The 16250-nt window shown below is 38.1% G+C and overlaps 1 protein-coding gene across 2 annotated transcripts in view; it reads right to left on the bottom strand.

Annotated features, from left to right (window-relative positions):
- SEPSECS (Sep (O-phosphoserine) tRNA:Sec (selenocysteine) tRNA synthase) overlaps positions 1–12792 on the bottom strand; it is a 43779-nt gene extending 30987 nt beyond the window's left edge. For both annotated transcript variants that reach the window (XM_065907196.1, XM_065907197.1), the window contains exons 1-6: positions 12557–12792; positions 11047–11201; positions 9178–9296; positions 8704–8862; positions 6119–6272; positions 1943–2045 (exon numbers count right to left, since the gene is read on the bottom strand). In XM_065907196.1, the coding sequence (XP_065763268.1) occupies positions 1943–2045; positions 6119–6272; positions 8704–8862; positions 9178–9296; positions 11047–11201; positions 12557–12670 (804 nt within the window). In that variant the 5' untranslated portion in view covers positions 12671–12792. The remainder of the gene's footprint in view (positions 1–1942; positions 2046–6118; positions 6273–8703; positions 8863–9177; positions 9297–11046; positions 11202–12556) is intronic.
- Between the last annotated feature and the right edge of the window lie 3458 nt (positions 12793–16250).

Here is a 16250-nt window from a genome sequence, read left to right on the forward strand (position 1 = left end):
GGCTCTTTAGTTCTTCTTCACTTTTTGACATAAGGGTGGTGTCATCTGCATATGTGAGGTTATTGATATTTCTCCCGGCAATCTTGATTCCAGCTTGTGCTTCATCCAGCCCAGCATTTCTCAAGATGTACTCTGCATATAAGTTAAATAAGCAGGGTGACAATATACAGCCTTGATATATACTCCTTTTCTTATTTGGAACCAGTCTGCTCTTTCATGCTCAGTTCTAGCTGTTGTTTCCTAACCTGCGTACAGATTTCTCAGGAGGCAGGTCAGGTGGTCTGACATTCCCATGTCTTGAAGAATTTTCCACAGTTTGCTATGATCCACACAGTCAAAGGCTTTGGCATAGTCAGTAAAGCAGAAATAGATGTTTTTCTGGAACTCTCTTGCTTTTTTGATGATCCAGCAGATGTTGGCAATTTGATCTCTAGTTCCTCTGCCTTTCCTAAAACCAGTTTGAACACCTGAAAGTTCACTGTTCACATACTGTTGAAGTCTGGCTTGGAGAATTTTGAGCATTACTTTACCAGCGTGTTGAGATGAGTGCAATTGTGCGGTAGTGTGAGCATTCTTTGGCATTGCCTTTCTTTGGGATTGGAATGAAAACTGACCTTTTCCAGTCCTGTGGCCACTGCTGAGTTTTCCAAATTTGCTGGCATATTGAATGCAGCACTTTCACAGCATTATCTTTTAGGATTTGAAATAGCTCAATTGGAATTCCACCACCTCCACTAGCTTTGTTCGTAGTGATGCTTCCTAAGGCCCACTTGACTTCACCTTCCAGGATGTCTAGCTCTAGGTGAGTGATCACACCATCATGATTATCTGGGTCATGAAGATGTTTTTTGTACAGTTCTTCTGTGTATTCTTGCCACCTCTTCTTGTATCTTCTGCTTCTGTTAGGTCCATACCATTTCTGTCCCTTATCAAGCCCATTTTTGCATGAAATGTTCCCTTGGTATCCCGAATTTTCTTGAAGAGATCTCTAGTCTTTCCCATTCTATTGTTTTCCTCTATTTCTTTGCATTTTTCGCTGAGGAAGGGTTTCTTATCTCTCCTTGCTGTTCTTTCAACTCTGCATTCAAATGGACATATCTTTGCTTTTCTCCTTTGCCTTTCACGTCTCTTCTTTCCACAGCTATTTGTAAGGCCTCCTCAGACAACCATTTTGTCTTTTTGAATTTCCTTTGCTTGGGGATGGTCTTGATTCCTGGTCCTGTACAATGTCATGAGCCTACGTCCATAGTTCTTCAGGCACTCTATCAGATTTAGTCCCTTGAATCTATTTGTCACTTCCACTGTATAATCGTTAAGGGATATGATTTAGGTCATACCTCAATGGTCTAGTGGTTTTCCCTACTTTCTTCAATTTAAGTCTGAATTTTGCAATAAGGAGTTCATGATCTGAGTCTCGGTCAGTCTTGTTTTTGCTGACTGTATAGAACTTCTCCATCTTTGACTGCAAAGAATATAATCAGTCTGATTCCGGTATTGACCATCTGGTGGTGTCTGATGTTGTGTAAGTTTCTGCTGTACAGTGAAGTGAACTGGCTACATACAGCCCCTCCCTCTTGGGCCTCCCTCCCACCACCCACCTTGGGTAGGATGAACTGGGAGACTAGGACGGATAAATACACACTACCAACTACCATGTGTAAAGTAGACAGCTACTGGGAACCTGCTTTATTGCAAAGGGAGCTCAGCTCAGTGCTCTGCGGTGAAATATTTTTACATCCATTCTGACCACAGCTGTAGTCCAATGCCACTAGCAAAGAATAATGACTTTCACTAGTGACTACTGGATGCAAATTCCTAATGCTCCATAAAAACGAAGATGCTAAACTGTCTTTCTATATTAGGTTGTAAGAAAAACAAAGTAAATATCCCAAATATGTTAAAATCCATTTTTTTCTTGATGTATCTTTAGAAGCTCTCTTACCTGCTGAATGAGGTGCATGCACTTTGAAGATTGCACTCCATAGGCATTGTTGACTATATGTGGAATGCCGTAATTAGCACAAATCACAGCCAGTTCTTCTAACCTATAAACATTCAATAGAAAGCTGTATTCATACTCTGCCTTAATAAACTACAAGAAAACTTTTAAAATTTAAGCTATCCATATGGCAACTCACTCCAGTATTCTTCCCTGGGAAATCCCATGGACAGAGGAGCCTGGTGAGCTTATAGTTCATGGGGTCACAAAAGAGTCAGACACGACTTAGCGACTAAACAGCAGAAAAGTATACTAGGGAAAAAAATGACAAACTGATATTTTTACAGCAGTATTTCAGCATATACTTTGGCACCTTTGAAATACATAGTAGGTACTTAGAGATAAGGCTGGAAAAGCTTTTAAATTAATGCTACCAATAAAAATAAGAAAACAAGTGTTTAGAAAAGTCTATATAGATGGTAGCTTTCAAATCACTTGAAAATTTTCTATATAAAAAGCAATAAGCAAAAAAAAAAAGCAAGAAGCAGATTATTTATAAAGTTCTTACAAGGTAGGTATGCTCATTTTTAAATGCTTTCAATTGCTTATCATTCCAAAGCTAATATCTGCAAAATAATTATCATATCTTGAAATCCTAAGAAGTCTCTATGAAGCATCTCATAAAGTAAAAAATACATTTTCAAATAGACTTTAATGTATTAAAAAATACAGAACATTAAACTACTTGAGTGCCAAAATAATGTTTTCCAACAACTTGGATACTAAAGAATCTTTAAAATAGCTGCTGGTTTAAAATTCACTCTTACTTTTTCATTTGACACTTCTCATATTAAGACAATCTGAGAATCTAACTTTATGCAAAGTAAAGTAATAAATTTCAATTAGAGTGTAATAAATGATGCTCTTTTGTAAAACTAAATACTACTTGTGACTGAGGTCATCTCTAACAGAAATGTCTTCATGCTATGAAGCTAACATGAAATCCTATGGCTTGATAAAAATTATTTAAAAATGCTCTCTACAATATAAAAATTTGAAACATGTTAAAAGAATAAAAATTCTTTCCCACAAGAATGTATTACAAGTATATAATAGCTTAATTATCTATTTATCCATAGCACATTTTCCTTTTACAGTAGATGTACATTAATATGTTTTTAAACTACAAATAGAAATCATATTATTCAACTGTTAGAAGTTTTCAATTTACTTCCTTAAAGTTTTGTTTTATGAATTAAAAACTCATTTTATCACTCATTTTCATAAACCTCACAATCAAGGCAGAAAACGAATCAGACATTGTTTTTAACAAAAATAGACCTCTGGAATACACACAAGTATTTTCTTCATAAAAGACACTTTCACATGTTTGTGTTCTAATGAAAGTATTTCTTAATAATGGAACAAACTTCTTTGAGAATAAAGCATCATTATAACAAAGCACTTTAAAAAAAATAACTTGTGAGTAGTTTTAAATATTCTGAATTGCTCAAATTGCTAATATTTATAATGTGTATTAAGAAGGCAAGGAGAAACGAAAAAAATATTTTCCATGTGAATCAGACTGTATTCTAACTTAGAATCCAATTTAAGTTATCAATTTAAGAAATGATACTTTTTAAAAACATTTTCTTTGATTTTGCCCCACAATACTCTGTCTAATTAATAAAGACAATATATACATTCAAATTAAGACTATAAAGGAATCAAACTTAATGTAAAGAAATCAAAATGTAGTTTTAAATTTAATAAAATCAGAAATTCAAACATATTACTAACAACTGAGCATCATCATTTTCCTAAAGTTCACTCGAATCAGGAACATTCATTATATAACACCACTAAACAGTAGTATTTAACATGAGAATAAACATGAGAATTCTGACTGAAAAAAAAAAAAATCTGATTTTCTGTAAAGGATTATACACACAAAATGTACTTATCCTATACCAGGCAATAAAGGTACTCAAAATGATACAGATGGCCAATAGGCACATGAAAAGATGCTCAACATCGCTAATTATTATAGAGTTGCAAATCAAAACTTCAATGAGGTTATCACCTCACACCACTCAGAATGGCCATCATTAAAAAAATCTACAAATAATAAGTGCTGGAGAGGGTGTGGAGAAAAGGAAACCCTGCTACATTGTTTGCAGGAATGTAAACTGATGCAGCCACTATGAAAAAAGAGTATGGAGATTCCTTAAAAAAACTAAAAACAGAGTTGCCAGAGGATCCAGCCTTCCCACTTCTGGACATACATGCAGACAAAACTCTTAATTCAAACAAATACCTGCATCCCTATATTCACAACGAGGGCTTCCCCAGGTGGCACCAGTGGTAAAGAATCTGCCTGCCAATGCAGGAGACACAGGTTCAGTGTCTGAGGTGGGAAGATCCCCTGGAGTGAGAAATGACACCCACTCCAGTATTCTTGCCTGGATAATCCCAAGGACAGAGGAGCCTGGCAGACTATAGTCCATGGGGCCGCAAAGATTCAGACACGATTGAGTGACTGAGCTATATTCATAATGGCACTATTTACAATAGCCAAAACATGGAAGCAACTTGAATGTCTACCTATAGGTGAATGGATAAAGGTGTGGCCTATACAGACCATGGAATACTACTCAGCCATAAAAAAGAACAAAATAACGCCAACTGCAGCAACATAGACTGACCTAGAGATTACCATACTAAGTGAAGCAAGTCAGAGAAAGAAAATTACAATTATGATACCTCTTATATGCAGAATTTAAAATATGATACAAATGAACAAACTCACAAAACAGAAACAGACTCACAAACACAGAGAACAAACTTATGATTACCAAAAGGGAAACCGGGTGGGGGAAAGATAAATTAGGAGTTTGGGATCAGCAGATACAAACTACTATATGTAAAATAGATAAACCACAAGGTCATACTGTAAAGCACAGGGAGCTATATTCAATATCCTTTAATAAACCCTAATGGAAAAGATATAAAAAACCAATATACATATTGTTTTTATATGTACAACTGAATCACTTTTCTGTACACCAGAAACTAACACAACACTGCAGATCAACCATATGTCAATTTAAAAAAAAAGTCAAAATGAAAGAAAAACAAAAATATCCTCAAGGATAAATAATCTATAATAATACAAATATCCATATGCTGTTTTTAGAAATGTAATTTATTTCCATCACATTAAAATTTTTCTAGATAGCAAAAACACCAATGAAGAAAGAATAAAGATGTTTACTTAATATTTCAATACAAATTTAAAATGAATAAACAACTCAAGCATATGTAACATAATCTGAAAATAGAACTCAAGCTCATGAATGAAGAAAGTGTCTTAAAAAGTGTCTTAAAATCCGCTTATAAAGAAAGCTAATATGCATTCATTAATTACTGTCAAATCATGTGACTCCATGAACTAAAATCAAAGTATAACTTGATGCTATGAAAACTGTCCAAACTCAATGTAGTTTTTATAAATTATTAGTACTTCTGTTCAAAATGTTAAAATGAAACAAACAGTTGCTGTCAAAACTAGAAATATATATTACTATACCTAAGCCTACTACATTTTCAGAGCAAAAACTTGTGGCCATCCTTTAGTAAAGGAAACAGTTGCCATTTTTAAACACTTGCATTTTCTCAAAATGCAAGGATAATTATATACCTAACTGTATATCTGGGTTAGTCTTCCAATTTAAAAAAGGAAAATCAAAAGACAATAAATAATCCTAAAATTTTCTATTTAAAATCTGTTATTATAATACTGATAGTTCCTATATATGAAAACTAACTGTAAGATCAAATAAGTGGAGATGGCAATAAAAACAAATATGCAAATCAAAAATTTAGCTTAGAAACTTCTATTAATGACAAAAAAGATGCTAAATGTTCAGAAACATAAAGAAGAGCAAGAAAATAGAGATGCTCTGCATCTACTCAGGTGATAAAAAGGGTCTCCACTTGGTAGTAGTTGCTTTTCCTTCTTCTATATATTTTTATTTTCTGAAGCCATTATGTTGTTTCTTCAACAGTTCATTCAAGTAACATTAACTGCCAAATGCTCCTTAGATATCTCTCAGAATTAGTATAAATGCATTTTAAAGACTGATGAACAATGAAAGACAATATTCACAAATCATTTACCTATCAGGCACCCTTGGAGCAAAACAGGACGTGGTAGAATGAACACACAGGATGTGATCAGGCCCAAGTTCCTGGACTTTAGCCTCCACTGCTTTCAGGTCTGTGCGCAGCTCGTCACCTTCTAAAATGTTCTCTATCACCACAGGCTCAAAACCTAACCAAGTCAACCAGAAACCAAAATGTTAGAGTAAGGGGAGATCCTGGACTCTAGGAAGCAGTCTTGTTCTATACAGAACTCTTATTTATTTTGGTCAATGAACCCTTCTCTAATATAAAGACCTGGCTTAATACTGGCATGAGGCAAAGGCAGGTCAAAACAATGTGAAGGACAATTAGGATCACAAATCTATTTAATATTTTGATATGACAAGAAAGACTAATTCTGGGAAGAAAGGAAAACAAGTGTTGAATAGATGCCTAGGAAAGTAGTAACACAGTCACTGATGACAAGAGAGGTCACTGAGCCCTGTTCAATTTCAGTCCATCGAGAAGTAAATCTACTCAATCTCTGGCAACACAAGTTTTATTTTAAAGTTCATTTTATTTGAGAGATGAACAAAAATAATATAATTCAAGTACTGGAACAAATCACAATCATGCACTTAATGTTTTAAAGAAAAATAAAACACATTTTAGGAGATCCATCTCATAGCTTATAAGAGCCTTCTATAATTTAAATATAAAAATTGTTTTGCACGTAAAGTTATTATGTACTCACGTCTTAAGTCTTCCTAAATACCAGATCTAGCAGTAGGCTAGATTCATGGATTTAAAAGCTATAAGGGATTTAGAAACCATTTAACTCAACTTCCTTATTTCAAAGATAAGGGAGCCAAAGTTTAGAAAGATTAAGTGGCTTCCCCAAGGTCACACAGCAATTTAAAGCAAAGTTAAGTGCAAGTAGTTTTCATTTCTGTTTTAGAATCCACAACAAGCTGTCTGCATTCTAACTACAGAAATATAAAACTTCAGCCATTATAAAATCATCAATTCACATATGCTGTTCCACAAAAGTCTAGATTTCATATCTAAGCAGCTATTAAAACAAAACTTTACTTAAATCAATAACATCCTAAGGACAGATAATTTTCCATTCTCAGATTCTTTAGATTCAATCTTATTTTTGCTTTCAAACAACTACAATGCAAGTTTGTGTTGTTTTTCTATGAATACAACCATCTTGCTTCGTAAGAACATAATGTTGTTCAAATCATAACACCTTTTGGAAAAAGCTTCCAGTTTTTCAATATATCAATCTTTCCATAAGTTTGGTTATCAGACTTTTGGTTAATAGTTTGCAAATTAACAGACTTGACAGATTTATGCCACTTAAAAGTCTATTTCTGCTATATGATCTTATTATGAATCCCTTTACCCGAGTTTCTTTAGAATTATTTATGCAGTTTAATTACAGTCCAATACTGTTCATTTCATACAACAGACTGAGGTCATTCAAAAATAACTTTAAATTCTCAAATTCGACTTGACCCAATCAGGAAGCCAAATACTAAAATGCCAATTTAAAGTTTCTTTTCATCTATATTCAGTGATGTCTGTAGTCTCGTACTTTGGTTCATGGTAATTATTTATGGGTATTCCACTCATGTACACACAACAAATATTCCTGAAGCACCTTGCATGCTTCAGGGATTATTGCCGGCACTTCATATGTCATCTCATTTAATCCTGAAAACAATCTTCTGAAGTAGGTAATCATATTCCCATTTTAAAGAACGGGGGCATACAATGCAGCATTTCCACTTCTTGAGTGTATACTGAAAAGAATTCACAGCAGGGACTCAAACAAGATATGTACACCCATGTTCTTAGCAGCATTATTCACCATAGCCAAAAGGTGGAAGCAACCCAAGTGTCCACCAGTAAGTGAATGAATGAATAAACAACACACACACACACACACAATGGGAGTCTTGAAGGAGGAAATTCTGGCACATATTATAACATGGTTGAACCTTAAAGATATTATGCTAAGTCAAATAAGCCAGTCACAAAAGAACAAATAGTCTATAATTCCACCTATATGAAGGACAAATTCAGACAGAAAGTAGAATAGTGATTTCTGCAGACCTGGAGTGGAGGGGAGGGGAGAGTTATTGTTTAATAGGTAGAGTTTCAGTTAAAGAGAATGAAAAAGTTCTGTAAAGAGATGGTAGTGATGGTTCAAAAGTGATGAATGTACTTATTATCAAGAAACTATATATTTAAAACTGGTTAAAAAGATAAATTTTGTTATGTATGTTTCACCACAATTAAAAAAATGGAATAGGAACAGGTTTAGTTGGTAGCTCAGATGGTGAAGAGTCTGCCCTGCAGTGCAGGAGATCCAGGTTCAATCCCTGGGTTGGGAAGATCCCCTGGAGAAGGAAACAGAAACCCACTCCAGTATTCTTGCCTGGAAAACCCCATGGATGGAGGAACCTGGCAGGCTACAGTCCATGGGGTCACAGAGACAGACATGGCTGAGTGACTTCACTTTCGTTTCTTTTTCACTTATTTGCCTCTATGTAAAATGTTTGAATTTTCTGGGATATTGAAGACAAATATGCTGCTTCTCTTTTTTTTACCTGCAGTGATCATGGATTTAAAGCAAGACTTCTGGTCTATTCGCGGCCATATAATATACTTTGCCTTTGGTCTTCTGTGTCGCAATGTTAAGAAACACAGGGTTAGACTCATACCAGTTGCCATTGGAACTACAAAGCAGCTGGTCACTGTATAGACACCTACAAATAAGAACAAAAACAGAAATTAGTTATTCCATTGAAAAACTAGCATCCTTCTTAAAGAAATTATATACTTCTATCACATAAAAAGAGTTATAGACTTAGTACTTCTTCTGTATTCCTGCTCAGGAAGCTCACTGCTAAATTCATCCTCCAGACTTATGGCTCTTATTTTTCATCTTATTCTAAAGGTTTTACATATATCTTTTCAAAAGCCATTTATACTCCTTTTGGAAAGAAGCATTAATAAAAGAAATTAGGCAAAGGTTTGTGCGACTGGTCAGCCAAAAGTATTATGATTAACACAGTACATACCAGCCAGTTTTATGACGTCCAGGACCAAAGAATTGGTAATTTTGTTCAAAAGGCTAGAACCTGCAGCTTTGGGTTGCACAGCAGAAATATCGCCTGATCGTCCAATTCCATGAATGAACCTAAGCAAAAAATGGGCCAACAGCTGGACAAAAATGTTCACCGTTAAGTAATCCACTGTGTAAGTATACAAATACAAGTAACCAAACAAACACTATATTTGACTATTAATAATGTGGACATATCTAGTTAAATCAAAACAAATTCATCAATTATGCTGTGGTTGCTAGTCTTCAAAGATGGCCACTATCGATTCTGTTTCTGTCTATGCCCAAATGCCACTGCCATACCAAGAGATGGAGTCTAATTCCTCTCAACTTGAATCTGGGCTGGCCTCAGTGATGTGTTTGGTCTGGAAGAATCGAGCAGACACGATGGTGTGGAACGTCTGAGCTAAGTCATAGCAAGTCTTAAAGCCTCTCTCTACCTGGCCTCTTGAAGGGTTTGCTCAAGGGGAGGCTGGGGAGAGGAAGAGAGGGTTTCTCTCTTCAAATCCAGCTGCCATGCTGGTGGAAACCCAAGTCAAGCCACTTGGAGAGGCCATCTCAATTCCCAGCCATCTAAGTGACTGAACTTGGATAAACTGCCCAGTTGAACTTCAGATGACTAAACTCTCAGTCGGACTATATACGTGAGAGACTTGAAGCAATAATTACCTGCTAGGTCCAGGTGACCTATAGAACTGTGAGAGACAACAAGAAGTGACTGCTTTAAGCTGCTATGTTTTGAGGTGGTTTGTTATACAGCCATGGAAAACCAGAATATATGCAATATTAAATTCTCTTCTTTCTTTCCATTTCCCTAATCAGAGCAGTGAGCTAAGTTCCAAAAGAGATGAACTGGTGTTTCAAATATTGCCTTAAGTTTAGAAGAATTATATGCTCCTTGAAAATTAGTGTACAAACCATTCATTTTAAATTTGATTTATTTATCATTTATAGTTGCCTACATTAGAAACTCTGCACATAGGAATTATCACAGAACACTAGTGTCATACTCCATTACCACTGCAACCTCAGGTACAAAGCTTTTTTTTTAACATATATTATCAATGATGTTATCAGCTTATTTTTAACCATGAATTTTTCATCTAGGTCATACATTCATTATCATTAGCTTTGACAATAGCTTGGGCTGAAATAAAATTCTACTATCCCGAGGAAAATTTCATCATGATTTAAAATCATGGAAGACATGAGTTTTAAAGAGTTTATCTATATTTCAAGGAAAGGCTGAAGAACAGAGAAATGATCGTATTTCGAACCACTGACAACTAAATCGTTGTCAGAATTGATGGAATAATGTTTTCTGAAATAATACAAAAGAAAAAAGTGATTTAATAACCTGAAATTAAATATAATATACCTTTCCTACACCTACTGCAACAAAGCAGGATACTCGTATAGGATTCAATTTAGATGTGAGTGAATGATGGAAAGTCCTATCCATATAACATTCTATAAAAAAAATCTGCAATGTTAGAAAAGAAACATGGAAAACTATAAACAACCCTAACACATTTTAAACTCTGATAACCAAATAGGTTTATTAGGTTAAACACTCTTCACACAACATACAGCCAGTACTTTTTAACAACCCAGACAGGATAACCACCACATACTATAACTTTTACCCTACTGTCTTAAAAACCACCTACTCAGATAAATCGCTTCCATCTCCCTGTTGAAGCTAGTTCACATGTCCATTTAAACACGAAGTAGGCTACAAACAAACATTTTATAATTTTATTAATACTGCCACCATGGTTTTTAACAAAGAAAAAAGAAATGCTTTGTACTTAAAAAAACCTACCTGTAATGTCGCCGAGCAACTAACGCAGATGCCACTCTTCCTTCCCTTTCCCCCACGCCACAATTGCCCAGGAAATTGTTGCTGTCCATAACTGCAAGTTCATGTAAAAAGAGTTCAAGTGTACTTTCATCCCAACCATCCTCTGGACACTTGCCCTTAAAAAAGGAGGGGAAAAAAAGCTTATGACTATATTTTAAAAAACCACCATTCCCTAGAACTCTATTCAATGAACTTTAAAACTTTTCCATGCACATTCTGCCACGCTCCTTGCTTTCTAAAATTCAGACATGAATTCAGCACTGTGAAGAAACCCTCAGGAGGCAAAATGTTTGTTACAGTGTATTACAATTATCTACAGACTACAGATATGATGATAAATGCATACAATGAGATTTACTCAGTTTTAAAGCCACAAGAAAAGTAACTGAAGACAAATAAACCTTATCTTCAACTAGGATTTTTCAAACCAGGATGTTAAAACTGGGGTTGCCAAACTGTACTGAGATTAAAATTCAGGATGCTGGCAAGAAGTAGGAGACCTATTAAGTTCCTTGGCAATACCTGGTTTGAGTTAGCATGTTGTTCAGTCACTAAGGGGTCCGACTCTTTTGCGATCCCAAGGGCTGCAGCACCCCAGGCTCCTCTGTCCTCGACTATCTTCTAGGATTTGCTCAAATTCCTGTCCATCCCGTGGTTGCTACCTAACAATCTCATCCTCTGCCGCCCCCTTCTCCTTTTGCCTTCACTCTTTCCCAGCTTCGCGGTCTTTTCCAATGAGTCGGCTCCTTGCATCAGGTGGCCAAAGCATTGGAGGTTCAGCATCAGTCCTTTCAATGAATATTCAGGGTTGATTTTCTTTAGGACTGACTGATTTTAAGTGCCTTGCTGTTGTGTCGTCGCTAAGTCCTGTCTGACTCTTTGGGACCCCATGGAGCGTAGCCCGCCAGGTTCGTTTGTCCATAGCATTCTCCAGGCAAGAAAATTGGGAGTGGGTTGCCATTTCCTTCCCCAGGTCTTCCCGACCCAGGAATGGAACCCACGTCTCCCGCACTGGCGGGCGGATTCTTGGCCACTGGGTAAGTCCTTACCAGTTAACAAACCTAAGTTTATACAAACATCACGTGTTTCCTGGGAGTAGTGAAAGTTGGAAGAGGCGAACTTTGCCCTACCCGTAAACAAAAAGCTAAATCATATGGTGCCTCCCCCTCGCTTCTCCGACCCGAAGTTAGGGGGAAAAAAAAAAAGCGGGGGGTGGGGGGGGTGGCTCAAAATCCCGAACACCTCGTATCGCCTAATGACGCTCTCCGGGGTTTGCGGCACTGGCGAAGCTGAGAAGGACCTGAGCGGTGCAAGCCGGCACAGGGCAATGCCAATCTGCGACAGGCTCTGGGGACGGGGTTCAGACAGCAAACACGAGCGGGTGAGGCTCGTCCTGGAACTAACAGGGGCGCTGGGCGGAGCCGGAGCCTGGGGGGCGCGGCGGCTGGGGAGGGACCCGAGAGCCCAGTACCTTCTCCAGAAGCAGCCGCATGAGGTGCTCGTGCGAGCGGCGGGCCTCACAGCCCTGCCGCACGTAGGCCGGCGACACCAGCCGCTCGCCCGCCGCGAAGAGCTCGCGGTTCATGTCCGTAGTGGCGACAGCTGTCGGAGACCGGAGAACAACTGACACACAACAAATATACCCCGGAACCAGGAGGCCACTCGCCTCCTGGACGGTACGGGAAGGCCTTGGGACAAAAAGCTCCGTGTCGCTGTCGCACATGCGCGAACCGCTCCTCATAGTGTGCCCGAAGACGAAGCATCTGCGCATGCGCAAGGGTGTCCGGGCGTCTGGTAGGCTTCAACCAGTACAGAAAATTAGCCCTGCCCACGGACTTGAAGGAAAGCTTTGCACCTGAGAGGAGCGGCTGAGGAGAATCAGGGCCAAGTGAGTGGCTTCCCTGAAGAAAAAATTTCCTACCTTACGCTGTATTCCAGTCCTGTTGAATGGTGGATATCTGAGTCTGCTCTTCAGCCTTACTCAGGCCATGTTTCTCAGATTCCAGACCCGTTCATCCCTTCCTTCATAGATCTCAACATTGACAAATGTCTGGAAACCCCGTTTGAAATAGCAGTGCCCCCACTCCTTTTCTCCTTTGCACCACAGAGTTTTTGGCCATAACATTTATCATCCACCTCCTGATATGAGACCTTTTTTTTACAAACACACACATAAACACACACATGTACATCCAAAAGAATGTAAACCCTCTGAAGGGCAGGGCCTTGGTATTTGCTGTGGTACTCCCCAAATGCCTGGAAAAGTGCCCAGAATATAGTAGGGGCTCAAAAATTTTTAAAAATAATGAATTAATGAGTTACTTTTGACTTTTCAACAATCTAGCACTAGGTGCTTGAGATGGAGATGAAAAGGCAGGATCCCTCCCAATGATTTCCTTGCAGTCTTCACTCTAGGTGAGCCTACAATAATTCTTGAAATCACTCTTGTCTAGTGGTATGCTGGGACCCATTTACAATAGTTCGTATTCTCTTTCAAGAGGTGATTGTTAAATGTTAAATAATTTTGTGAGTTAGTTTTTAAATACAGTGGCTCTTAGTTGTGAGTTTACAATTAAGCCAATTGTCTTAAAAGCAAAATATAGTAAACACTCAAACTTGTAATTTCCTAATTATTTTTCTATATTTTACTATTATCTGTGCTCTTGAAATTATTTGCATCTGCTATACTGTATGGTGGAAACAGGATATAATGGCACCTTACTTCACATCTCTTTCCAACTACCTGTTTAGTGGCATCCTACAGGTAAATTAAAACTGGCCAGGGTGGGAGTATTTACACCATGGAGATCCATTGAAATCAGTAATCTCTACAAATCAGACCCTTCCCTCCCACTGCCCCACCCCCACCACACCCCACTCCCCTGGGACACATTGTCTAACAGGTAACCTGGTGGCTCAGACAGTAAAGAATCTTTTCGAAATGCAGGAGACCTAGGTTTGATCCCTTGGTTGGGGAGATCCCCTGGAGAAGGAAATGGCAACCCACTCCACTGTTCTTGCCTGGAGAATTCTGTAGACAGAGAACCCTGGTGGACTACAGTCCAGGGGGTCCCAAAGAGTCAGGCACAACTGAATGACTAAAGCTTTCACACTCAACCACTGTGTATTTCCAGACCATCCTGCCATTTATTAGCTGTGATACTTGCCAAATTGCATTTCAGTCAATAATTTTCTGTCTTCCTCAACTAGACTGTGAGCACCTCATTGACGAGGGTTATGTTTGACATCTGTGTTCATAGCACAGCACTGAACACTATATAATAGATGGTCAACGGCTTCCCCTTGTCAACAGTCTCCAATCAGAGCACACCTGAACCCTTCCGCCTTTCTAACATAAAGTTTTTCCACTCCCCTGCCTGCCTTTGAGTCTGCCAAATGCAAGTGATGATAACTAAATCTCTTGCACTAGCAAGTTCTGAATTTGTTTCAGAACTTGCTAGTTCTGAAGTTCCTATTATTTGGATGGTTTTCATTCATTTCCATAGTTTTCCTGGAGACCCCACTGAGACACGATCTGCTCTGCCCATCACCATGGACCCCAGCCTTCAGCCAGATGAAGTTCTCCCAGATACCCTAATGCCACCCTGCTTGTGGCTGTCAAGTCTGTGTCAACATGGTAAGTAAGTGCCAAATCTGGACTCCACTGTTGTTGTGTTGAGTTCTTCAACTATTTATTCTAAGTTTGGTACCCAGATTTTGTTATTGGTTCCCATATATTTGACGTCCTTGGAATCAGACCATTCTTTTCCATGTTTTTTGGTTCTCTTTTATACTTCTGTTTTGTATTGTGCTGTCTAAAAGTGTTGTCAGAAGAAGAATGATAAAATAGAACACAGGCACAGGTCCTCTAAACCTGTTGTTCGAACCAGTGTCACAGACCGATGAGTATTGATCTAATGAGGGCTGTTCTTACCAGACCAGCATCCATTTGGACAGACTTTGTTGTGAGTCACCAATGAAACTGGATGAGAGTCTCCTTTCATCTTGATTTTTGTTCTGAGAGTTTGCTTTTGATCTAGAGGGTGTTCACTCAAATTTTCCACCTGCCAAGAGTGGAAAATTTGTTGGGTCTGTGTTCAGAGTGGTCTTGAAACACAAAGAGAGCAAACATCTCTTTTAACCAACTATTGCCAGCTCTCCTGAGGTCATCTAAGCTTACAAACTCTTTTCCTCCAAGAAAAATGGCTACTTCTTATGTGCAGATGGTCAGCCTCATCAATTCCCGATGGACAGGGATGCTACTATTACTAAATTAAACCCTGTCATTTTTGCTCAGTTATCTGTATTTATTCACCTCAAGTGTTCAAAGATAAGTCAGTATATTGAAAGTGTTTTCCTTTTTCAGAAAGGTACTCTGAAAAAGGAAGAAAGTTCTTCAATAGCTTCATTTACTGGCATTTCTAAATACAAAAATCCCTTTTGTCTATATGTGCATAAGTGATCTGGACAAACCCTTGGGGTTTTAATTCAACTTCATGGGAACCATCAAAATCTATTGCCAGACTTTTGACCTTGTTGCAAAGATTTATCCCCCATAGTAGTAGCTGTTGCTTAAAAAAATAAGTAATTGGTTTTTTTTTTCATTTATTTTTATTAGTTGGAGGCTAATTACTTTATAGTATTGTAGTGGTTTTTGCCATACATTGACATGAATCAGCCATGGATTTACATGTGTTCCCCATCCCGATCCCCCCTCCCACCTCACTCCCCATCCCATCCTTCTGGGTCTTCCCAGTGCACCAGCCCTGAGCACTTGTCTCTTGCATCCAACCTGAGCTGTGGTTGGCTGGGCATCCAACTGTGGGCTGGTGATCTGTTTCACCCTTGATAGTATACTTGTTTCAATGCTATTCTCTCAGAACATCCCACCCTCGCCTTCTCCCACAGAATCTAAAAGTCTGTTCTGTACATCTGTGTCTCTTTTTCTGTTTTGCATATAGGATTATAGTTACCATCTTTTTAAATAAAAAAATAAGTAATTGTTGATATTTTTACTGAACTAGCTCTAGGATCCTCATTTGACCTCATAGTTCCTCATACAGGACAGACATTAATGCTGGCTGAGAATATGCAACACTTTCAGCCAGCTGACTAACCTCCTGTGACATTGTTACTCTTGTACTCTCACATTACTAACTAATCAC

This window comes from Muntiacus reevesi, chromosome 16 (assembly GCF_963930625.1).
Source record: "Muntiacus reevesi chromosome 16, mMunRee1.1, whole genome shotgun sequence".
Taxonomy (NCBI): Eukaryota; Metazoa; Chordata; class Mammalia; order Artiodactyla; family Cervidae; genus Muntiacus; species Muntiacus reevesi.